The 26,663-nt window shown below is 37.3% G+C and overlaps 1 protein-coding gene and 1 pseudogene across 10 annotated transcripts in view; one reads left to right on the top strand and one right to left on the bottom strand.

Moving 5' to 3' along the window:
* The window catches only part of CSPP1 (centrosome and spindle pole associated protein 1), a 171,673-nt gene that overhangs the window by 25,506 nt on the left and 119,504 nt on the right, over positions 1-26,663 (top strand). For 6 of the 10 annotated variants that reach the window (XM_046013000.1, XM_046013031.1, XM_046013022.1 and 3 more), the window contains exons 4-5: positions 23,396-23,499; positions 24,228-24,251. In XM_046013000.1, coding sequence (XP_045868956.1) covers positions 23,396-23,499; positions 24,228-24,251 — 128 coding nt within the window. Of the gene's footprint in view, positions 1-9,146; positions 9,165-23,395; positions 23,500-24,227; positions 24,252-26,663 lie in introns of those variants that run through there. The other 4 variants (XM_046013008.1, XM_046013055.1, XM_046013048.1 and 1 more) reach the window with 3 other exon arrangements.
* Positions 7,358-19,587, bottom strand: LOC123946464 (annotated as a pseudogene).

Genomic DNA, 26,663 nt, shown 5'->3' with positions numbered 1-26,663 from the left:
GTCTGGCTGATGTTAAATGGTTGAAGGGTCTAACCCTCTAATCACATCTTTCCAGTGTGGTCTTTCTGGTGTGACCAGCTCCCATCTATGTTATCTCTTCAACATAAACTATGTAGGAGCTGACCATGAATTTGTATAAACTATCGGGTATGGGTCCCAGGGACGTACCATGAATATTCCGAGCCTCTCATCACTTGGAATATTCCAAGGCTTTAGAAATTAACCTTCTAGGAACCAGGACAAAGGATAGTGAAGTTCTTTATTTTATATAGCATGTACATGGTTTAGTCTATATAAGTCAATGAAATGATGTCAGTAGGAATTTTTTCAAATAACTTAGGTTGAATGAAATATGGGAGTCAGCTGAAAATGACCTGTAGAAGTAAATGATACTTTCTACACCATATCTAGGCACGTTAGTGATTTTTTAATTAAAAGGAATTAGTCGACTTTTACTAACTTACTGTGTTTATAACCATTATTAGAAGTGCTTTCATTAATTTTTTAAGTGTGTAGGTCTATGTACCTCAGTTAAATATCATCTTTTTAAATTTTTCTCTTTCTTAGAGAAATTGAATATTTTCCTTTAGGTTGAGCATTATTACTTTTTTTTTTTTTTAAAGACTTTATTTATTTATTTGACAGAGAGAGAACACAAGCAGGGGGAGTTGGAGAGGGAGAAGCAGGCTTCCAGCTGAGCAAGGAGCCTGATGTGTGGCTTGATCCCAGGACCCTGAGGTCATGACCTGAGCTGAAGGCAGACGCTTAATGACTGAGCCACCCAGGTGCCTGAGCATTATTACTTTGATTCTAATGCTTTTTATCCTAGAAGATATTTTAATAATTGACATGATATAGCCAGTACTTTCAGCGTTTTTTCATATTTAACCCACCATCCATAGATTGTTTGTGCTACTTTTGAAAGGTAGTATTTGGCTCAAATGGTGAAGATAGAAGCATTGCTTTGTTTTGAGTTTTGTCAAAAAATTTTTTTCTTAGTAAAGAAATAAAATTTGCACATGCAAAATGATAAAGTGTATAGAACGGAGACCCCCTGGTTGGCTCAGTCGGTTGGGGGTCTAGCTCTTGATTTCAGCTCAGGTCATGATCTCAGAGTCTTGAGATTGAGCCCTGTGTTGAGTTCTGTGTCCAGCAGGAAGTCTGCTTCTTTCTCTCTCGTCTCTCCCCTGTCCCTCCCCTTGCTTGTGCTCTCCCTCATTTTCTAAAATAAATAAAAAAATAAATCTTAAAAAAAGAAGTACATAATAGTTTGAAAATTTGTGACCCTCCCAACCCTACCCTCTAGTCTTCTCTTCTTAAGCAGTATCTTGTATATAATTTCATGGTTAGACTGTGCATATGTGTATATACCCCTTCTTTTTTTATATATCTGGTATCATAGATCCTGTTCTGTATTTGAAAATACTAGTTTTGTGATTTACCGTATAGGGACATGACCACAGCCTTTTGAGATTAAAAAGCAGTGGAATGCATCTGTTTGACCTGGAGCAGTTCCTGTCTGCTGCTAAGGTTTTCATTACAGATGCAAGAAAAAAGTGTCCTAATTGTGGCAGCCATGATTGAATGGGGGAATACAGGGAGAAACATGGAGAGAGAATTTTTGCAACTTAGAAATAACTTGTAAATACTGAAAAGCCTGTTATATTCCAAAAAAGAAACTGAAATTTTAGTTAAAAAAAGGTAACCTAGACCTGGGCATAAAACTGTATTAGCCAGCCTTTATCTCTGGGTGTAAAGAAAGTTCATTGTATACCAAACTGGTACTTGCTGTGGGTTATGGAAGATGTCATATAGCACTTACTATGTTATATTGAAATTATATGCTTGCTTGTTTTTTGTCTAGATGCTGTTCGTTTGGGCAAAGACTTATATACCTATTTATCTCCCCAAGACCAGCAAAGTACCTGGCATATGGGTGGTGCTCAGTAAATATTAAATGAAGATTTACTGAGTCAGTATGTATCTTGGAGGAGAGGTTGGCTTTTAAATGTGGCAATGTTGAAATTTATTTTAAAAAACTAAATACAGAGTAAGAAGAAATCCATTAAGAAACTTAAAATTTTCAGTAAGTTATTTAATAAAATTTCATGAATTAAAAGAAATACTAAAGACAATTTTCTTTTTTCTCTTTTTTAAAGATTTTACTTATTAGAGAGAGAATGAGAGAGTGCAAGCATGAGAACAGGGAGGGTAAGAGGGAGAAGCAAACTCCCCGCTGAGCAGGGAGACAAGTGCAGGACTCGATCCTGGGACTCCAGGATCATGACCTGACCTGAGGGCAGTCGCCTAACCAACTGAGTCACCCAGTTGCCCTAAAAACAATTTTCTATCAAAAACGGTCTCATTAATAAAAAGAAAAAGATGTTAGGTTAACCTTAGATAAATCTTCAAATTCAGCATTTAATATGTCACTGTATTTGTCAGTGTTCTTCAGAGAACCACAAGAATGTGTATGTATAAGTAAATACATATAATACAAAAATACACACCCACACACATATTTATATATATATAGAGAGAAATAATTAAGGACTTGGCTTGTGGTTATGGAGGCTGGAAAGTCTAGTATCTGTAAGGTAAGCTGTGAAGCTGGTGACCCAGGGAAGAGCTGATGTTGCAGTTCTAAGTCTAGAGATTGTTGGCAGAATTCCTTCTTGCTTGGAAAAGGTCAGTCTTCTTTAAGGCCTTCCGCTGATTGGATGAGGCCTACTCACATTATGAAGAGCAGGTTGCTTTACTCAGAGTCCACCAGTTTAAGTGTTTATCTCACCCAAAAAGCACTCTCACAGAAACATCCATAATAACGTTTGACCAAATATCTGGATACCATGGCCCAGCCAAGTAGGCCCCTAGAATTAACCATCAGAGTCACTAATGAAATCTTTTCTTTTATTGACTTTCTTTACAAGTGGCATAGAAAAAAATGTTAAAAATTCAATGCAGGTAAGGTGTACCTGGGTGGCTCAGTTGGTTAAGCAACTGCTTTTGGCTCAGGTCATGGTCCTGGAGTCCTGGGATCCAGTGCCGCATCAGACTCCCAGCTCCGCGGGGAGTCTCCTTCTCCCTTTGACCTTTTCCCTTCTCATTCTCTCTCTCTCAAATAAATCTTTTTTTTTTTTTTTTATTTAAAGATTTTATTTATTTATTTGACAGACAGAGATCACATGTAGGCAGAGAGGCAGGCCGGGGCGGGGGATGGAGGGAAAGCAGGCTCCCTGCTGAGCAGGGACTTGATCCCGGGACCTTGGGATTATGACCTGAGCCAAAGGCAGAGGCTTTAGCTCACTGAGCCACCCAGGCACCGTCAAAGAAATCTTAAAAAAAAAAAAAATGCAGGGCGCCTGGATGGCTCAGTGGGTTAAAGTCTCTGCCTTCAGCTCAGGTCATGATCCCAGGGTCCTGGGATCGAGCCCCACATCAGGCTCTCTGCTCCGCGGGGAGCCTGCTTCCTCCTCTCTCTCTGCCTGCCTGGTTGTGATTTCTCTCTGTCAGATAAATAAAATATTTAAAAAAAAAAGTGCAAGTAGGATTTCACATAACTGTTAGCACCAATAAATCTTTAGTATTTGCTGACTTGTCTAATATTGCAAGTGTGTTATGTGGACAAGTTAGACCTCTTAGACAAAATTGATAAATTCCTAGAAAGACCCAAATTACTGAAATTAATTGAAGAAGAAATGGAAAATCTGAATAGACATATAACATTTAAAGAAATTGAAATCTTCATTACAAGTCTTTCACAAAGAAAAGCCCAGGCCTGGATGGTTTTGTTGTTGAAATCTACCAAATGTTTAAAGGAGCAATAATACCATTCCTTTATAAACTTGAAACAAAAGAGAAAGGCACACTTCCCAACATACATTGTGAGGCCAGTATTATCCTAATATCAAGGCCAGATGAAATTTTCATAAGAAAAGTAAAGTAGGGGCGCCTGGTGGCTCAGTGGGTTAAAGCATCTGCCTTCGGCTCAGGTCATGATCCCAGCGTCCTGGGATTGAGCCCCACATCGGGCTCTCTGCTTAGCAGGGAGCCTGCTTCCCACCCTCTCTCTGCCTACCTCTCTGCCTACTTGTGATCTCTGTCAAATAAATAAATAAAATATTTAAAAAAAAGTAAAGTACAAAGTAGTATGTCTTTTGAATATAGATTCAGAAATCATAGAATATTAACAGATTGAATCTAACAACATATAAAAATGATTATGCACTCTGGCCAAGTGAGCTTTATCATAGCAATGCAAGTTTTTAGTCTTAATATTTCAAAATTAATATATACCAGGTTAATAGAATTAAGGACAGAAAGCACATGGTATCTCAATAGTTGCAGAAAAAGCATTGACCAAATCCAACACTGATTTATGATAAAAACTGTCAACAAACTTGGAATAGAAGAGATCTTTCAATTCTGAAAAAGGGCATCTGTGAAAAACCTATAGCCAACATCACACTTAATAGTTTATGGCTACAAAGCTTTCCTTCTAAGTGCAGGAAAAAGACAAGGATGTGTACAGTTACCACTTCATTTAGCTTTGTGCTAAGGGTTCTAGCCAGTGTAATGAAAGACTACAAGAAATACAAAGCATCAAAGTTAGAAGTAAAACCGTCCTTGTTTGCAGATGGCATGATTCTGTTTGGAGAAATGGTAAGGACTCCACAAAAAAACTATTAGAAATCATGAGCTTATTAGCAAGTTCACAGAATATGAGATCAATTAAAAAGTTGTTTCTTTATATTAGCAATGAACAATCTGACAATATTAAGTAAACTGTTCAGTTCCAGTAAATGGTGTAGTGCAGTAAAAAGTGATCTCTTTGGATTCTTGTGTGTTTTTCATGGTATTTAGTGCAATATTGTAAACTTTGGGTTACACCCTGGAATCCATACAAGTGCTGCTAGTGATGCTGGGAGTGCCCCCAAGAAGCAAAGTCCTATTACAATAAAAATTGAATTGGTTGATACATAGATTAAGGTCTACTGCTGTGGTTGGCCCAGCATTTCAGGATCAGTGAATTCTGTGTTAAGGACCATTGTGAAAAAGAAAAAAAAGGAAATTCATGAAGCCATTGCTTTGCTATGCCAGCAGGTGTGAAAACCTTGCACTTTTTGGGAATAGCTTTTTCTGTTTTATTGAAAATGGAACTTTTATGTGGGTGCAGGATTGCTATAAGAAAGGCATACCTATATACTGTACTATGATTTAAGGAAAAGCAAAGTTATCATGTGGCAACTTAAAGCAAAAGGAAGATGAAGAATCTAAAGGTGGAGAATTTAATGCCAGCAAGGGATGGTTGGATAATTTTAGAAAGAGGTTTGTCTTAATGCCAAGGTAGCAGGGGAAGCAGCTCCTGCTAATGAAGAGGCAGCAGACAAATTCCCAGATGCCATTAAGAAAATCATTGAGGAGAAAGAATATCTGACTGAACAAGTTTTAATGCAGATGAAGGTCCCCTATTTCAGGAAAAAAAAATACCACAAAGGACATGTGTTAGTAAGGAAAAGAAGGAGTTGATATTGGACAATGCCCCTGACTACCCAGAACCCCATGATTTCAACACTGAAGATGTTGAATATTCTACTTGCCCCCAAACACAACATCTTTTTATTCAGCCTCTAAATCAGGGGGTTATATGAACCTTTGTAGCTCATCATTACATATGGTACTCCATGGAGAGGATTGTCAGGAGTATGGAAGAGAGAACCCTGATAGGGAGAGCACTGTGAAAGTCTGGAAGGATTGAAGAGGTCACATTTTTATAGGAAAAGCTATGAAAGCCATTAGGCCTGCAGCAATAAATTCCTGCTGGAGGAAACTGTCTCCAGATGTTGTGCATGACATCCTTCGTAGGATTTATAGCAGAGCCAGTCAAGGAACTTATGGAAGAGATTGTGGATATGGCAAAAAAAAAAAAAAAAAAAAAAAAAAAATGGTTTCAAGATAAGAATCTTGGAGAAGTTCAAGAGTAAGTAGACACCATGCCAGAGGAATTAATAGAAGATGACTCGATGGAGATGAGTACTTCCAAACCATGGCAAATGATGAGAAGGAAGATCTCAAAGAGCAGTGATAGAAAACAAATTGACATCTGACAATCTGGCAGAAGTGTTTGAGTTATTCAAGACTGCTTTGACTTCTTTCACAACAGGGGCTCTTCGGTGTTATGGGCACTGAAATTAGAGGACGTGGTGGAGGAAGGATTGATAGGGTATAGAAACGTTTTTAGAGAAATGAAAAAACAGCAGTCAAATTACAATGTATATTCCTAAAGGGATACCAAGTGTGCCAGCCTCTCCTGGCTTTGCTCCCTTTTCTTCCACTTCTTTTGCTTCTGAGATAGCAAGACTGATGCCTCTTTTTCCTCCTCCTCTTCAGCCTACTCATTGTGAAGATGACAAGGATGAAGACCTTTATAGTGATCCCTTCCACTTAGTGAATAGTAAGCAGTTATTGCGCTGTACAGTAGTTGAAGTTATCTTTTTTGTCTTAGTGTGAAAGTTTAATAACTCTATGGCAAGAACTGTATATTTTTGTGTTATTATTATTGCCTAAATATTCATTGCATAGAACATTGCATGCAAGACTTCTATGGAAATGGATAGCCTATCCTTGTGTAGAAACAAGGTGAGTGATGTTTAGTATAAAATTAATTAGGTTTCCTATGTTTTATATCTTTGCTTTCAAAGAATTACATTATCATACAGTATGCCTCTCTTGTAACTGAAGAAACTATCATCCTATCATCATAGATAAGTGGTTTTTAAAATAATGGGAAAATGTTTCCTATACTGTATTATGAATATGACTATAATACTGTATGCCATAAAAATTTTATAACAGTTTGTTAGCGTATAGGTTAGGCTACCATGAAACATTTGTATCGATTTTATGAGGCTACCATAAAGTAATCATGTTGCTGCTTCTTTGTTATCAATACATGTCATTATACCTGTAAATATAAATTTCTTTTTCACATTGTCTTTTCATTTTATTTTTTTTAAGTAAATTTTGCACCCAATGTGGGGCTTGAAAGGGGATCTTCACTCTACTGACTGAACCAGTCAGGCATCCATTATCATTTCATTTTTGATGTCTAGTGTTAGTAATACATATAATTTTGACAGTGTTTTAGTCAAAAGATAAGTAAGATAATATTGATGTAGGTACCAGTGTGATTCATCTCTTAAATAGATGATGTATACTTAACAGTATTGGTAAATATAGTAAAGTACTATCAATGTATTTTCCTTATGATTTTTTGGGGGAGGGAGAAAGTCACTTTATTCTAATTAATTCACAAATGAGAATATCACAAAAGGTGATTTAAGGAGACACACAAACATCTGCCCAGCGCCAAACTCAGAACATTTGAGTGAACTTCTACATAGTAAGAATACCCTTTTTCATTCTAAATCCAAAGATAGCTGTATTTAATTATGAAGGAGAGGTTTACCTGGTGGTTTTACACTTTATATATTCACTATTAATTATATTTTTATGCTAAATTAACTTGGTCATGAGAGATGATTTTCCATATCTTTAATCTGAACTTCTTAATTAGGCTAATTGCATATCTGCACTGTTTCAGTACCTCGCTGAAACCTTCACAAAGCTTAAGGTCACCCTGCTTCTGGGCACATTCCAGAAACTGGTTCACCTCCTAGTGGCATGGGCCAAACTGCTGCTGCTGGTATGCTGGCTGGGTTCCCTGAGGCTTCTGGTAAGTGATGTCAGGCCTTGAAGGCTCAGCATTACTTCCTTCACAAGCCCCAAGTAATGGCATGACCCATCCTGTGCCCAACAGTAGAGCCCACAGCCACGCCATCTGCTGCGGTTGCCATCTGAGCTATGAGACCTGGCTGCCACAGCAGACGAGCCAACAGCAGATGGTGGAGCTGCTGCTGAGGGCTAAGCTGCTGGTGCTGGTCTAGGCACAGCTCTCATCTATGGTGCCCGGCTGGCTGGAGGGGCCATGTGGGAGGTATGCCTCCAGCTTGCACGGGGCTTGGTTACTTGCAGAGCAGCTCAGTATCTAGAAGTCCGAGATTCAGTGGAGACCCCAGCGGCTTCTTCCATATGATGTAAGGAATATTTTCCTTAGCTTGTGTGGGGGTGCTTGGGTGGCTTAGTCGTTAAGGATCTGCCTTCAGCTCAGGTCATGATCCCATGACCATGGGACCGAGCCCCACATCGCGCTCCCTGCTTAGTGGAAAGCCTGCTTCTGTTTCTCCTACTCCCATGCTTATATTCCCTCTTCTGCTGTGTCTCTTTCAAATAAATAAATAAAATCTTAAAAAAAAAACCCAAAAAACGTATGGGCACCTGGGTGGCTCAGTTTGTTAAGCGACTGCCTTCAGCTCAGGTCATGATCCTGGAGTCCCAGCATCGAGTCCCATGTCAGGATCCCTGCTCAGCAGGGTGTCTGCTTCTCCCCCTGACCTCTCTCCTCTCATGCTCTCCCTCTCTCTCATTCTGTCAAATAAATAAATAAAATCTTAAAAAAAAAAAAAGGTATGTGTAGATTTTCAGTGGCATAGGGGTTGCCACTCCTCCCTCCCTCATTGTTCCAGAGTCACCTCTTCTTAAAAGTGTATTTAACAAACTGTGCGAGACTTATACACAGAAAACTACAAAATGTGTCAGAGAAATTAAAGAATGTGCAAGTGGAGGGAGAGACATTCTATGTTCATGGATTAGAAGTCTCTCAACATTATCAGATTGCCAAGGCATAGCAGAGATGCTTGTGACTATTGTAAGGTATACAACAAGGCAAGCAGTGTTTAAATAACTCATGAAAAGTTCCCCCCTCCCCAGGAATTAAAAAATATCTTAATTCTCAGTGTTCCTAATGTTTTAAACCTTAGTATAATAAATAATTATTAGTTTCCTTTTTCTTAATTTCCATATATGTTTATAACTGACAGGGTTTGTTGTTGTTATTGTTGGTAGTGGGTTTTTGGTTTTTTTTTTGTTAAGATTTTGTTTATTTGACAGAGGCAGAGAGAGCCAAACAAGAGGAGCAGCGCACAGAGGGAAAGGGAGTAGCAGGCTCCCTGTCGGAGCAGGGAGCCCAACAGAAGACTGGATCCCAGGACTCTGGGATCATTACCTGAGCTGAAAGCAGATGCTTACCCATCTGAGCCACCCAGGTGCGCCCCTGTAGTAGGTTTTTTCTTTGTTTTTGTTTTGTTTTTTACTCTTTTGACCAAAGTTCATAAAAGTCACAGAGCAATCATAGTTTTCCCATTGATCTTTAAGATTGCTGCACCATTTCATTTTGTGTGGTGATCAGTGCAGTATCCGCAGGCTTCTTGATAGCTGATTCATAAGGAAATAAAAAGAACTTGGATAGCCATGACAGTCTTGAAGAAAAAGTTGGAAATAAAGTTGGAAAACTTAGTGTTATTATATATAAAGCCTTGGTATGAAATTATAGTAATTAAGACTATTTAGTTTCGGCATGAGGTTAGACAAATAGACCACAGGGACAGAATAGAGAGGATTTAAACAAATCCATTATATACAGATATCTGTTTTATGACATAGGTGCCTCTGCAGTTCAGTGGAGAAAAGAATGGTCTTTCCAGTAAATGGTTAAGTTAGGCATCCATACTAAAGAAGAGAAAAAAAAAGAAACTTTAACCTATACCTCACACTGCATAACGGTATTAATTCAAGAGAGATCACAGAGCTAAAGGTAAAGCTTAATACTATAAAGCTCTTAGAGAAAACATAGGAGAATGTCTTTGAGATGTTGGGGGTAGACGAGGCTGTCTTAAATAAGACAGGAAAAGAGCTAATCATAAAAGAAAAGTCTGATACAGATGCTGGCGAGGATGCGGAGAAAGGGGAACCCTCCTACACTGTTGGTGGGAATGCAAGCTGGTGCAACCACTCTGGAAAACAGCATGGAGGTTCCTCAAAATGTTGAAAATAGAACTACCCTATGACCCAGCAATTGCACTACTGGGTATTTACCCTAAAGATACAAACGCAGTGATCCGAAGGGGCGCGTGTACCCGAATGTTTATAGCAGCAATGTCTACAATAGCCAAACTATGGAAAGAACCTAGATGTCCATCAACAGATGAATGGATAAAGAAGAGGTGGTATATATACACAATGGAATACTATGCGGCCATCAAAAGAAATGAAATCTTTCCATTTGCGACAATGTGGATGGAACTAGAGGGTATCATGCTTAGTGAAATAAGTCAATTGGAGAAAGACAACTATCATATGATCTCCCTGATATGAGGACATGGGATGCAACATGGGGGGTTAGGGGGTTAGGAGAAGAATAAATGAAACGAGATGGGATTGGGAGGGAGACAAACCATAAATGACTCTTAATCTCACAAAACAAACTGGGGGTTGCTGGGGGGAGGTAGGGTTGGGAGAGGGGGAGGGAGTTATGGACATTGGGGAGGGTATGTGTTATCGTGAGTGCTGTGAAGTGTGTAAACCTGGCGATTCACAGACCTGTACCCCTGGGGATAAAAATACATTATATGTTTAAAAAAAAAAAATTGCAAGGGGAGGCGAACCATAAGAGACTATGGACTCTGAAAAACAACCTGAGGGTTTTGAAGGGTCGGGGGTGGGAGGTTGGGGGAACAGGTGGTGGGTAACAGGGAGGGCACGTATTGCATGGAGCACTGGGTGTTGTGCAAAAACAATGAATACTGTTATGCTGAAAAAATAAATAAATTTAAATACTGAAAAAAAAAAGTCTGATAAAATGGACTTCATTAAAATTAAGAACTATTCATCACAGGGGTGCCTGGGTGGTTCAGTGGGTTAAGTGTCTGCCTTCAGCTCAGGTCATAATCCCAGCGTCCCGGGATCAAGCCCCATATTGGGTTCCCTGCTGAGCAGGGAGTCTGTTTCTCCCTCTCCTTTTACCCCTCCACCAACTTGCATGTGCTTGCTCTCAAATAAAATCTTAAAAAAAATTATTGGTTTCTCTTTATTATTTTTCTTGCCTGTTTCTCCTTCTCTTGTTCCCCCTGCTTGTGTTCTCTCTCTCAAGTAAATAAAATCTTTTTTTTAAGAACTATTCATCATAATACATAGCAGCCATAGGTGTATGTATAAAATCTATGTATATTTATGGTGTAAGAGAATGGTCCAGCTTGATTCTTCTGTATATAGCTGTCCAATTTTTCCAGCACCATTTATTGAAGAGACTGTCTTTCTTCCATTGGATATTTTTTCCTCCTTTGTTGAAGATTATTTGACCATGTAGTTGAGGGTCCATATCTGGGCCCTGTGTTTGGTTCCATTGATCTGTGTGTCTGTTTTTGTGTCAGTACCATGCTGTCTTGGGGATCACAGCTTTGTAATATAGCTTGAAATCAGGCAACATGATGACCCCAGCTTTCTTTTTTCCTTTTTCAATATTTCCTTCGCAATTTGGCGTCTTTTCTGGTTCCATACAAATTTTAGGATTGTTTGTTCGAGCATTTTGAAAAATGCCACTGGCATTTTGATCAGGATGGTATTGAAAGTATAGATTGCGCTGGGGAGCATAGTCATTTTAATGATGTTTATTCTTCTGATCCAAGAGCATGGAATGTTCTTCCATCTTTTTGTGTGTTCTTCAGTTTTTTTTCATGAGTGTTTCATAGTTCTTTGAGTATAGATCCTTTACCTCTTTGGTTAGGTTTATTCCAAGGTAATGGTTTTTTGGTGCTATTTAAATGAAATTGATTCTCTAATTCTCTTTTTACAGTTTCATTGTTAGTGTATAAGAAAGCAACTGATTTCTGTGCATTGGTTTTTGTATCTTGCCACATTACTGAATTGTTGTATGAGTTTTAGTCATTTGGGGGTGGAGACTTCTGGGTTTTCCACAAAGTGTCATGTCATCTGTGAAGAGAGAGAGTTTGATTTCTTCTTTGTTCATTTGAATACCTTTTATTTCTTTTGGTTGTCGGATTGATGTTACTAGGACTTCTAGTACTATGTTGAACAATAGTGGCAAGAGTGGGCATCCTTGTGTCCCTGATCTCAGTGGGAAGGCTGTCAGCTTTTCCCCATTGAGAATGATATTCACTGTGGATTTTTCATAGATGGATTTTATGAAGTTGAGGAATGTTCCCTCTCTCCCTATACTCTGAAGAGTTTTAATCAGGAAAAGATGCTGTATTTTGTCAAATGCTTTTTTTGCATCAATTGAGAGGACCATGTGGTTCTTGTCTCTTCTCTTATTTATGTGTTCTATCACATTGATTTGCGAATGTTGAACCACACCTGCACGCCAGGGATAAGTCCCACCTGGTTATGATGGATAATCCTTTTAATGTACTGTTGGATCCTCTTAGCTAGGATCTTGTTGAGAATTTTGGCATCCATATTCATCAGGGATATTGGTCTGAAATTCTCCTTTTTGATGGGGTCTTTGGTTTGGGGATCAAGGTTATGTTGGCCTCATAGAAAGAGTCTGAAAGTTTTCCTTCTATTTCTGTTTTTTGAAATAGCTTCAGGAGAGTAGGTATTATTTCTTTGAATGTTTGGTAGAATTCCCCAGGGAATCCATCAGGCCCTGGACTTTTTTTTGGGAGGTTTTTGATCACTGCTTCAATTTGTTACTAGTTATTGGTTGTATTCAGGTTGTCAGTTTCTTCCTTTTTCTGTTTTGGAAGTTTATAGGTTTCTAAGAATGCATCCATTTCTTCTAGGTTGCTTAACTTATTGGGATATAGCTGTTGATAATTTCTGATGATTGTTTCTATTTCCTTGATGTTAGTCATGATCTCCCCCCTTTCATTCATAATTTTATTAATTTAGGTCCTTTCTCTTTTCTTTTGAGTAAGTCTGGCCAGTGGTTATCAATCTTATTAACTTATTAAGTTATTGATCTTATTAACTCTTTCAAAGAACCAGCTTATAGCTTGATTAAAGTGTTCTACTGTATTCCTAGTTTCTAATTCATTGATCTCTGTCTGCTCTAATCTTAATTATTTCCCTTCTTGTGCGTGGGTTAGGTTTAATTTGTTGTTGATTCTCCAGATTTTTTTTTAAGATTTTATTTATTTATTTGACAGACAGAGATCACAAGTAGGCAGAGAGGCAGGCAGAGAGAGAGGAGGAAGCAGGCTTCCTGCTGAGCAGAGAGCCCGATGAGGGGCTCGATCCCAGGACCCTGATATCATGACCCGAGCTGAAGGCAGAGGCTTTAACCCACTGAGCCACCCAGGCGCCCCGATTCTCCAGATTTTTAAGGTATAAAGATAGTTTGTGTATTTGGGGTTTTTCTGTTTTTTTGAGTGAGGCTTGGATGGCTATGTATTTCCCCCTTTAGGACCACATTTGCCATATCCCATAGGTTTTAGATCCATGTGTTTTTGCTGTCATTGGTTTCCATGAATTGATTAAGTTCTTTGATTTCCTGATTGACCTGAACATTCTTGAGCAGGATGGTCTTTAGCTTCCAAGTGTTTGAATTTCTTCCAGATTTTTTCTTGTGATTGAGTTCCAGTTTCACAGCATTGTGGTTTGAGAACATGCAGGGAATAATCTCAGTCTTTTGGTATTGGTTGAGTTCTGATTTGTGACCCAGGAGGTGGACTGTTCTGGAGAAAGTTCCATGCGTGCTCAGGAAGAGTAAGTATTCTGTTTTAGGGTGGAATGTTCTGTATATATCTATGAGGTCCATCTGGTCCAGTGTGTCATTCTAAGGTCTTGTTTCTTTGTTAATTTTCTGCTTAGTTGATCTGTCTATTGCTGAGAGTGGAGTGTTAAGGTCTACTACAATAAATGTATTGTCAATATGTCTATTTTGGTTAACAGTTGGCTTATGTAGTTGATTGCTCCCATGTTGAAGGCATAGGTATGTACAGTTGTTAGATCTTCTTCTTGGATAGGCTCTTTAAGAATGATATAGTATCCTTCTGTATCTCTGACTACAGTCTTTAGCTTAAAATCTAATTTGTCTGATATGAGAATTGCTACCCCATCTTTCTTTTGAGGTCTATTGGCATAAAAAGTGGTTCTCCATCCCTTCACTTTCAATCTGGATGCATTGTTAGGTTCAAAACAAGTCTTTTATAGACAGCATATGTATGGATCATGTCTTTTTATATGGTCTGCAATTCTGTGCCATTTCATGGGAGCATTTAGGCCATTCACATTGAGAGTGACAATTGAAAGAATTTTATTGGCGTCATGTTGCCTGTGAAGTCTTTGTTTCTAAGGACTGTCTCTGTAAACTGCTGTTCTATATTACTCTTGGGGTCTTTCTCCTTTTATAGAACCCTCCTTTAATATTTCTGGTAGGGCCAGCTTTGTGGTCACATACTCTGAGTTTCTGCCGGTCTTGGAAGCTCGTTGTCTGTCCATTCATTCTGAATGACAGTCTTGCTGGGTACAGTATCTTTATTAAAGTGTCTGTGCTGCCAAGAACAATCTATACTTTCAACGCCATCCTAATCAAAATACCCATGGCATTTTTCAAAGTGCTGGAACAAACAATCCTAAAATTTGTATGGCACCAGAAAAGACCCTTAATCACCAAGGGAATGTTGAAAAAGAAAATAAAGCTGGGGCATCACATTGCCTTATTTCAAGCTATATTAAAAAACTGTGATCACCAGGACAGCATGGTATTGGGACAAAAACAGATACATAGATTGGTGGAAATGAATAGAGAGCCCAGATATGGACCCTCAACTCTATGGTCAACTAATCTTTGACAAATCAGGAAAAAAAAAATCCAATGGGAAAGAGACAGTCTCTTCAATAAATGGTGCTGGGGAAATTGGATAGCCACATGAAAAGAATGAAATGGGACCATTCTCTTATACCATACACAAAGATAAACTCTAAATGGATGAAAGACCTTAATGTGAGACTGGATTCCGTCTAAATCCTAGAGGAGAACATAGGCAATAATTTCTTCAGCATCAGCCGCAGCAACTTCTTTCAGGACATGTCTCCAAGGCAAGGGAAACAAAAGCGAAAATGCGCTTTTGGGACTTCATCAAGATAAAAAGCTTCTGGACAGCAAAGGAAACCTTCAGCAGAACAAAGAGGCAACCCACAGTGTGGGAGAAGATATTTGCAAATGACACTACAGACAAAGGGCTGATATCCAAGATCTATAAAGAACTTCTCAAACTCAACACCCAAAAAACAGATAAGTCAAAAAATGGGCAGAAGACATGAGCAGATACTTCTCCAAAGAAGACATACAAATAGCTAACAGACACATGAAAAAGTGTTCATCATCATTAGCCATCAGGGAAATTTAAATCAAAATCACATTGAGATGCCACTTTACACCAGTTAGAATGGCAAAAATCAACAAGGCAAGAAATAACAAATGTTGGAGAAGTTGTGGAGAAAGCTCTTAAACTTTTTGATGGGAATGCAAATTGGTGCAGCCACTTTGGAAAACAGTGTGGAGGTTCCTCAAAAAATTAAAAATAGAGCTACCCTGTGACAAAGTAACTGCACTACTGGGTATTTACCCAAAAGATGCGGATGTAGTGAAAAGAAGGGCCATATGCACCCAAAGTTCATAGCAACAGTGTCCACAATAGCCAAAATGTGGATAGAGCCAGATGCCCTTCAACAGACAAGTGGATAAAGAAGCTGTGGTCCTTATATACAATGGAATATTTCTCAGCTGTCAGAAAGGATGAATACCCAACTATCGCATCAACAAGTTTGGGACTGGAAGAGGTTATGCTAAGTAAAATAAGTCAAACAAGAAAGTCAATTATTATATGGTTTCAGTTATTTGTGGAACATAAGAAATAGCATGGAGGACATTAGGAGAAGGGAGAAATTGGAGGGGGAGACGAACCATGAAAGACTGTGGACTCCGGGAAACAAACGGAGGGTTTTAGAAGGAAGGGGGTTGAGGGATGGGTGAATTTGATGGGTATCAAGGAGGGCACGGAGTGTATGGAGCATTACGTGTTTTATGCAAACAATCATGGAACACTACATCAAAAACTAATGTACTGTAATGGTGACTAACATAACAATAAAAAAATTTTTTAAAAAATCTACATATGTTTCTATGTATGTATATGTGTGTGTATAAAATTTACTTATCCGAAGACAACCATTCAATTCTGAAAATGGACAAAAGACTTGGATAGCTGTTTTCAAAAGCGAAATCCAAATGCATTGCAAAGGTGCTCAGCATCATTAGTTGTTAGGAAATACAGATTGAAACTACATTGAGACACCATTGCACAGAAGTATAATGTCTAATATTTATAATACCAAGAGTGGGCAAGGTTGTGAATTAACTAGAACTCATTCATGGCTTGTAGGAATGGATAATGGTGCAGCTTTGAAAAACTGGCAATATCTACTAAACTCTGTGACCTTATCCAGTGACCCAAGAATTCCACTCCTAGGAAAATAGCCAAGAGAAATACATGTGTTCACCAAAGACATGTACAAGAATGTCAATGGAATTTTGTTCATAATAGTGCTCCCCTCACCCTCCCAAACAGTAGAGAGCAGCTCAAATATCTGTTAACTGTAGGATGGATTAAAAAAAATTGTGATGTATTCATACAGTGAAAGGAGACACAAATTTAAAGCCGTGCATGTAGCTACATGGTTGAATCCCACAGAAGTTAATATTGACTGAAAGAAGTAAAATGTGAAAGATCACAAACTTAATGATTATTTTTATTTGAGATTCAAGAAGTGTTTCAACGAATCCACATTAATAGAAGTCTGAATACTTGTAAGCTCTGGGAGGGAGTATTCATAGGGAAGGAGCATAAGTGTGCCTTGTGTGGTGGAAAGAAATCTGAGTTGTTACAATAGTGCATACTTTTGTACAAATTCATTGAACAATATACCTAAGATTGTGCTTTTTGGTATGTATGTTCTTCCTCAATTTTTAAAAATGGGGCTTGTGGGACAGAGTTTTCTTTGCTTTCCACAGTAGGAAGTGCTTAAAATAGGTATTTTGGGATTTACCAGAAAACTTTGATTTATTGATACCCTATACATTTGACAAGAGAAACCATTAAAGATATTTTAAAAAAAGATTTTATTTGAGAGAGAGTGCACAGGGAGGGAGGAGGAAGGAAGGGCAGAGGAAGAGGGAGAAGAGGACTCCCTGCTGAGCCACAAGCCCAATGCGGGACCCAGTCCCAGGACCCTGGGATCATGAACTGAGCTGAAGGCAGATGCTTAACTGACTGAGCCACCCAGATGCCTCACCAATAAAGATAGTTTAAACCAAGAAGGATCCTGATGCTTGAAAGGTCAATAGAAATTAAAGTCCACTATTCTTTCTGCTATTGCTGCTGCTGTTGCTACTACTACCAGTTAACCTATATTGAGTGTGTTCTTTGTGCCAGATGCTGTGCTATATTTTCTTCCTTCATTTAATCTGGAGTTGGAATAAAGGCCATGTTCTTTTTTGGGACTTACATGCTTCTTGTTCTCCCTCTAACCTAACACCTTTGAAATTTGCAGGATCAGTCTCTTGTATTCACTTCTTACTGCAGTTATTCACAGATTCAGAGCCATTCCTAATTCCTTAAATATTTAGTGCCTTTCAGTTTCTTGGCTTCTTCATGTTGTGATATTGTTTTCCACTCTTCTCAGCCACTCGCTTAAATAGTTCTGTCTTTGACCTCTGTCAAAGTGATTGAATTAGGGCTGCAAGTATTTTCTTTGATGACCACTTCTTGTTTTTTTTCAGCTAATTTTCTCGTGTATCCTGCCTCTGACTAGTATTCCAAATATTTGACATTACCAGGACTTAACCATCCATTGACTCTACTCCCTTGAAGGACCTACCCTGTCATTATTTTCTTCTTTATGCAGCCTAAATTCCATGGCCTATATTATCGGACTCCCTTGCACACCTTTATCTTTCTTGCCTCTGTTTCTCTTTATCTTATCTATTTGCTAAATCTCATCTCTTGTTAAATCTGTCTCTGAGTCTGATGTGTGCTGCTATGTATGTAGCTGCAGTTGGGTGGTGAATACCTACAACCAGGTAATTGTTTTTACTTTAAAGTACTGACTACTAACCTAAGGTGTGTCCTCACTGCTGTTGGTGGTTTTATTACATTTCCCTAATCCATTGCTATCCTGTTCTACAAGGCAGCTATTTTATTTTTTCTTCTCTCCTCAAACTCCATTCCCCATCCCCCTGTCCATGGTTTTACTTTGTATTTCACTGCAAAATAGAAGCAATTAGAATTTACCCTTACAGGGGCGCCTGGGTGGCTCAGTGGGTTAAAGCCTCTGCCTTTCACTCAGGTCATGGTCCCAGAGTCCTGGGATCGAGCCCCGCATCGGGCTCTCTGTTTGGCGGGGAGCCTGCTTCCTCCTCTCTCTCTGCCCGCCTCTCTCCCTACTTGTGATCTCTGTCAAATAAATAAATAAAAACTTTAAAAAAAAAAAAAAAGAATTTACCCTTACCTCTGCCAGCCAACCCTCATCTGTACTATAGTCTGCCTTGTCTTCTGTTACCATAGATTGTCATTGTTAGACCAGCTCCTCTCCTTATATAGCATTCTGTCCGTTTTCACTGAAAATATTATCACTCCATCAAATTTCCTCATCTGAATCATAAATTATTTTTCCTTTCTTTTAGAACATATATGTATTGCTGTAATATCTCCTATTTTATAAATTCCTTCATGTTCCTCCAGCTACTGTCAATTTCTAGGTTCTTCGTTGTAGCAAAAGTTAGAGTTGTTTATGTTTATTTATAATCTCCAATTCCTCTCACCTCAGTTTCTTAAAACTTTTCCAGTCAGGGTTACTTCTGTGCTGCTCACCCACAAACATCAAGGTCTATAGTAACCCCTATGTAACTACATTTAGTGAGCAGTGTACAGATATTAAATTTTTCAACCTACCTGCTCCACTTAGCATCTTACTGCTTTCTTGAAGTATTTTCTTCACTTGGTTCCTGGTTTTTTTCCCATCTTACTAGTTCCTCTTTGTGCAGAACACTTGTAACAAAGCAGGCCTGGGACTGACTATCCTTAGAAAGGCCTGTCTGCAAGGCTGGCCCTTGGCTAGTATCTTGAACTTAAGTAGTAAACAGTTTCCTGTACTGGTCTAAAACTTCCTCTAAATGATAAGGTCATTGTGCCTAATTAAAATTGTTTGTGTAAGCCCTATGATCAAGTAGAACACCTGCTTTCCTTTTGGGCAATCTGGAATCTTGGTATATGCTTGGCAGAGGATGTCTATGTTGCCAGCTCTGAGTAAAAACCAGGGGCACTGAGTCTCTAATGAGCTTTCTTAGTAGACAACACTTCACATTATGTTGTCACAAGTTGTGTCCTATGTAATTCCATTGGGGAAGAATTCTTGGAAGTTTTTATCTAGTTGCCTCTGGACTTTGTTGTGCCTTTTCCCTTTGCTAATTTTGCTTTGTATTCTTTCATAGTAATAAACTGTAATCATGAATATAATGCATTATGTAAGTCTTTCTAGTGAATCACTCAGCCTGGAGGTGGCTTGGAAGACTTCCAGCAGACTCCTTTTCGATATTTTTTTCTGGTTCCTTTTGAATTCCCTTACCTCTAAATTTGGGTACTTGAGGAATCCATCTTCTGTGACCATAGTCCCTATGTGTTTTTATCCGTTTCTAGGCAATATCCTTTAATCTTATATTAAAATATTATTGTTCCATATTTTAGGCTCCGAAATTTTCTGGATTCATTTTTCATGCTCTAAAGTAATTATTTTGGAAATCAAGCAAGATGATTACAGATTACCAAAGTAAGATAGAGATTTTACTCTTGTTACTAGAAATTTTGTGTGATTTTAAAAAATTCATTTTAAATACAATTATGCTTATGGAAATTTGGAAAAGAATTATAAAGAAAACAATTACAGTGTTAAATTTAAAAATTATCAGAAAGGAAACAACAGAATTTTACATTGCAGAGAAGCTCTGAGGTTTAGACTAAACTAGAAAATTACAGTTAATGTGGGGCACCTGGGTGGCTCAGTGGGTTAAGCCGCTGCCTTCGGCTCAGGTCATGATCTCAGGGTCCTGGGATCGAGTCCTGCATGGGGCTCTCTGCTCAGCAGGGAGCCTGCTTCCCTCTCTCTCTCTCTCTGCCTGCCTCTCTGCCTACTTGTGATCTCTCTGTCAAATAAATAAATAAAATCTTTAAAAAAAAATTACAGTTAATGCAAAGATTTTGGGAAATAGACAACAGGAAGTTGATGATTTTTTTCACTAATTTTTAGTTATATTTTAAATTATTCTGTTTTAGCATTGTAAATTAATTTTTAAAAGATTGCATACTTTTAGTTTTAAATAGCTTAGTTAGCCCATAACTGCTGTAGAAACTAATACTTGTAATTGATACAGTTCTGAAGCATAATGTTAACTGTCTTAGAGTCACTGATGTACTTGGTAAAGTGACATCACTTCAGATGACCCTAAGATGACACTGATGCTTTATTTGCCACTAAAACCATCATAAGACAACTGCTCTGAATAAGTAAGTCTGACCATGTTTCTAAATTAAGTCAATTGAGATGTCATAGTTCATGCATAATTTAAAAGGAACAGAATACTTAAATTGTTCCATATGTTTGTTTTATTTCTCTGGCCTACCTCTAATGCCATAAAATGTTGATATTAGATGACAAAAATAACAGTTAAAAAGTTAGTATTTTCTGTTGACTAAACCTTAGACTTAATAAAATTTAAAGTAGTTCAGAAGGCAATCAGTATGTATTCTTCCTTGTCTTTTTTTTTTTTTTTTTTAGATTTTATTTATTTATTTGACAGAGAGAGAGATCACAAGTAGGCGGAGAGGCAGGCAGAGAGAGAGAGGAGGAAGCAGGCTCCCTGCCGAGCAGAGAGCCCGATGCGGGGCTCGATCCCAGGACCCTGGGACCATGACCTGAGCCAAAGGCAGAGGCTTTAACCCACTGAGCCACCCAGGCACCCCTCTTCCTTGTCTCTTAAGACAATTATTACAAATGCTGTTGTAAATAGTAAAAGGCAAAAATTTTTGATAAATGAAATTGAACTTAGTATAAATAGTGATTTATAAATGAAAACCACATTTTAATTTCTAGTCTTCCACATAAATCCACCAAGCAGAATTGAAAACCTGTATTAAAAAACCACCTTAAATATATGACCTTTCAGAAAGCTGTAACTTACTGCTTCCCTGAGTAGGAAAGCCTGGCATGTTGAGATGTATCATCCTTGCAGCATTGTTTTCTTTTCCTCCTTGACACAGTAGAGTATCCATTGTGACTAGAGATAAGTAACTTTGTTTACTAGTTATTATGCTGCTTCTCTATGCAGACTGCCTAAAAGCAGAAAGGAAATACTAAAAATCATGTGCCTTTTCCCTTTCTCTCATTCTTTCCTCTTGTTTAAGGATTCATTCATACATTCATTCATACATTTATTCAATAAACATTTCTTGGGTATAGGTTGTATACCAGGCATTATAAAATTGAGTAAATTTTGAATAAATGAAGGCCTTACCTTCACTGACCTTATGATTTAGTTCCATGTGTGATACTCCATTCTGAAAGTGTAAATCAAAGGTATTTCTCTCTTTAGGCTTAAATGTTATATTTTTAAAAATAAGGTTTAGATTCCTATGTGATGAAAGAATGCTTTTCTAGAATGATTTAAAATTTTAAGCATATGGGATACTTTAAATTCTTTTGGGAGACAGTTGGGAGCGTGAGTGAGAGGCATCCCTAAGGATGCCTACTTTACTATTATCAGGATTATGTAAGCCAGAAGTGTTTATCAAAAGAATTCCATGATGTTCAAGGTGGAAAGTGGAATTTAGTATTCCATAAAAATCAACAGACATACATTTATATGTATACCCCTTGGGCCTTTCTCCCCTGAAATATTTCAGTGATGTAATAAAGCAGTTATGACACTTTTATGAAAAATCCCATCATTTAGATGCATTGTGAGGGAATAAGACACAAAAATGGTGATATCCATATTAGTTTATAAACTATGGTTTATTATTTCGTCTATGTTCTTTGGATTGCTAACTAAGGAAAATCTTTAGAAATGATAAATTTTTTATGCTATGGTATTACATAGTAGGACTAAAAAGGAGAGGAGCTTCAAAAATCTAAATACTCATCTGTTATCTGTGCTTCTTGAAAGTATATAATTTGATTTTAACTGCCTTATTGAGATATAATTTACATATCATAAAGTTTCCCCACTGAAATTGTACGACTCTGGTTTTTTTTTTTATTATATTTACAAGTTGTACGGCCATTACTATTGTCATCACCCCAAAATGTAATTTGATTTTTGAACTCTATATATGGAAACATGACTCAAAATTAAAGTTTTTCTTTCTTTTCTTTTTCTTTTTTTTTTTTTAAGATTTTATTTATTTATTTGACAGAGACACAGCGAGAGAGGAAACACAGGCAGGGGGAGGGAGAGAGGAAGAAGCAGGCTTCCCGCTGAGCAGGGAGCCCAATGTGGGGCTTGATCCCAGGACCCTGGGATCCTGACCTGAGCCAAGGTAGACGCTTGACGACTGAGCCAACCAGGCGCCCCGAAAATTTAAGTTTTTCTTAAAAAATTAACATCCTTCTATGGAGTTTCTGCTTGGGATGATGAAAAAATTCTGGAAATGGCCTTAATTTTGTGTATGTGGTGATGTTTGCACAGCATTGTGAATATGTTATTGCCACTTGATTGTATGCTTAAAAGCAGTTAAAATTTAAATTTTACATTATGTATATTTTACCACAATAAAAATTAATATCCATTTATATGAAATCGGAATTGGTGGCTTAACTTTAATAAAAGTTCTTGGAAATTTCAGCCTGAGCCATGCATAGTACTAATAATTTTTCCTTGAACATGTTATAAAAAAGATAGTCTTATAGTAAAAAAAAAAAAAATCACATTATTAATTTTCATAGACTGGAAAACAGACCTTAAAATTGTTGTAGGTATTTATCTTTATAGAAGTTTCAGTAGAATTAAGTGAAGAAACAAAGGTAATCAGCTTTTCTTTAATTTTGTACTGTGTGAAAAAGCCAGATGCCAAACAATGCAGGATCGTTTATCTAAAGGAAGAAGAAGTAAATACACAGACATACGCACACACAATAATTTAAAAGTATCTGTTTATAGATGCATGAAGTCTCTGGAAGGAAATACAAGAAATGGTAATGTTGGATGTTTTAGGCAGGACAACTGGGTTTCATGGGTGGGAGATATTTTCCATATGTGTGAATGTATGACCTGCCAAAACATTTTAATAATAATTCATTATCCTGATCCCAGTCTCAGAATCAAACATGACTCTGTTCTTTTCTACTGTGCTTTGGTGACAGCAGAGTATATTGAAATTGACATTGGTTTGAAAATGAGCTATATTACCTGTTTTCTTTCTAGGAATTGATTATGGATTAAGTTTACCACTTGGGGAAGATTATGAACGTAAGAAACATAAACTGAAAGAAGAATTGAGGCAGGATTACAGACGTTATCTTACTCAGGTAATATATTCTATTAGTGAGCTGGATCTTATGCTTTAGAATTCATCTGCTAAATCTATTTCCCTAAGGTTTTAGTCAAAAGTGTTAATTTTTAGATTATCATTGGTATCTAATAGTAGGATATTATAGTGACAGTTAAGGGACATATATGACATTGGTAGAAAGTGGTGCTGAGAACTGGTGCCATGGAATAACATATTCTTAATCTTTGCAGTGGAGTAGTTTTAATTTTAAATGAGACTGTAACATCTGGTTGTTCATGTTTTCTGTAGAATTATCATGGTTTTAAAAAAAACCTGATTATGATTCCCTACTCCTCTACTCCCCACGACCATGTATTAAAATGATACATGGGATTCTAGTTGCCACTTATTTTCCTGTCAGCTAAGCTTTTAAAAACTTCATTTAACATATTTACTTAGCTTCCAAAGTCTTTGCTTTATGATTTAATCTGTTTACTTAGTGGAAGCCTTGTTTTAAGTATGGTTGATTAAATTACATAATTGTTAAACTAAAGAGTTCTTACAAGTTTTGAAATGCAATTTACTTTTTAGCTTATCACATTATTTTAAACAATTATGATGTTTCTAGTCATCCCAAGATACTCTGTAGTTTTTTTAATACTTTATAATGTTTGTTCCAAGTGTATAATTATTTATTCTGATTTGCACATGGAGAGAAAGAACTTTGAGTACATTTTATCAATGGTTTTTTTCCTTTGACTTTAGGGTATTACACAAGCAAAAAGAAAGGTAGGGTTGCCTGCAGCCTTTATATTTCTTTCTTTTTTTTTTTTTAGATATAGTAGCTTGCAGTTATTTTCATTTATGACATTGCTTTGAAACTAAAAAGAAAAATAACTTCATTTGTGATTTTGAGACTTTTGAATGATAACATTTTGTATCCTTGTTTTTACCAAGATGGCAGTCTGTATGTTGTAATTTTTCATTGATACAATTAAGCATCTTTTTGATTCCTGCTTTGCATTTATTTTTGTTGCTTTCTTATGCATCTTTTAGAAAGATTTTACAGCTATTATAAGCCCATTTGTTTTCAGTGTGCCAGTTTTTTTCTTCAAATTAGGCTAGTCACATTAAGGTTAATAAAAGAATAGATATTTTTAACTCTGTGTTGTCCAGATTTGGATTACTCAGTATTTTTGCACCCAAACCAATAGATTGTGTTTGTAAATTTATATTGGAAAATAAAAACACTATAGTTTTACAGCACTTTTTAAAATGAATCTCACACATTCCTTCATCATTCAGCCAACACTTTTTAAGCACTTAGGAAGAAGAATCTGTCTTCAAGGTGTCTTAGAATCTGCACTAGAGACAACATTCATACAGGTTAGAAACTGTAACTAGTAAGAAGGCTATAATGATCAGGAAAGACCTCAAGGTGTTATTTTGTAAGACATCGTAGGATAGTTAGGATTTGGATATTCTACAGGGCAAATCAAGGAGAGGAAGCTTTTCAGGTGGAGAATATACAGTGAAGGACTTGGATGGTAGGCTTTAGCTTTGTATGAATAAGGAATATGTGATTTACCAGTCTGAATAGGTTAGAGTAGATTCTTCTTGAGGGTAGTAAAAAATCATGATGTAGGTAGATAGGATAGAATAGATTAGATTTTTTAAAAAGGAATTTTATTTATTAATTCTTTTTATTATGTATTTATTTACTTATTTAATTTTTGAGTAGGCTCCACGCCCAACATGGAGCTTCAACTCATGACCCTGAGATTTTTAATTTGCCCAGATTTAATTTGCCCAGATTTTTAATTTGATATGTGTGAAACCTTATACCTCTATAAGCAGCCTGTGAAGACCTTGATAACTCTTTCAGGACTGTTAGTACTACATATTAGAGATTCTTATCTTAGTGTTTATTTTAAATTACTGCTACAGATTTTTAACTTCTGCTTCCACTAATTTTTAGTCTGCTCTTCATACTACTTTCCAGAATGATCCTGTCCCTTACCAATTTAAATATTCAGTGTCTCCTCACATACCTTAAGGATAAAAATGCATACTCCTTAGCATGGCATGTGAAGTCTTTCATGTTCCAGCCCACCTCCCTGGCCTTGTACCTCAATATTCTCCCCATCTCCTACTGTTCCTTATTGGATTGGGTTTTCCTCTATTACCTTTTTCACTTGTGGATATTATATTTCCTCATAGGAGATCTTAAAAAAGAATGGTGTTGGAAGCATGGGAAGAAATTGCCTTTATGAAAGAGGAAAAGATCAAGGAGTAGAGATCTTTAAATTCAAATGGATATGAAGGAGTTTTTGGTGTTGGGAAATCTAGAATATGGTTGTGATAGAGGAGCAGTAGTCCCTTAATATGTAAGAGACAAATTTTGCTTGACATCTGAGAAAGTGGGCATGGAAAGGAAAGCATGGAAAAAAAAAAATTACATAGGATTTGGGTAGGTGGCTGCAGTGGCTTCCTTGACCCCTAGGAAGTCCTGTTTTTTTCTAGATTTTTTTCCTGTGGCTTTCTGACTTTTGGATTGCATGGATATTTCAATTAAAAAAATTTAAGTCCTTAGATTTTGCCAAGAACAAACATTAAACAACTGCCATCTTCTTTTCAGTTTTTACAATAGAAAACACTTGACCATTTAAAAGTGCATGGGAAAAAAAAAGTGCAGGGAAAACATATTCTCAGAAGAACAATTTTTTTTTTAAAGATTTTATTTATTTATTTGACAGAGAGAGAGATCACAAGTAGGCAGAGAGGCAGGCAGAGAGAAAGAGGAGGAAGCAGGCTCCTTGCTGAGCAGAGAGCCCGATGCGGGGCTTGATCCCAGGACCCTGGGATCATCACCTGAGCTGAAGGCAGAGGCTTAACCCACTGAGCCACCCAGGCGCCCCTCAGAAGAACAATTTTTTAAATTAATTAGTAAATATATATTTATAGCCCAGAGTTTTCTCCTGAACCTCACACTTTTCCATTTGGCTACCTATCTTAGAAATCTAATGTATATCTCATGTATCCAAAAGGGAACTCTAGATTTCTATTTTTCCCACTCTCCTCTTCTAACATACCATACTCTTCATTATGTTTATTATTTCTTGTCAGTTTCCTATGCTTGAATGTAAGCTTCAGGGAGGCAGGGGTCTTTGTTTTCTTCACTGATGAATCTCAGACATATCA

This window comes from Meles meles, chromosome 1 (assembly GCF_922984935.1).
Source record: "Meles meles chromosome 1, mMelMel3.1 paternal haplotype, whole genome shotgun sequence".
NCBI lineage: Eukaryota > Metazoa > Chordata > Mammalia > Carnivora > Mustelidae > Meles > Meles meles.
Note: the sequence above shows the minus strand (reverse complement) of the source record. Positions and strands in the feature narration are given on the sequence as shown.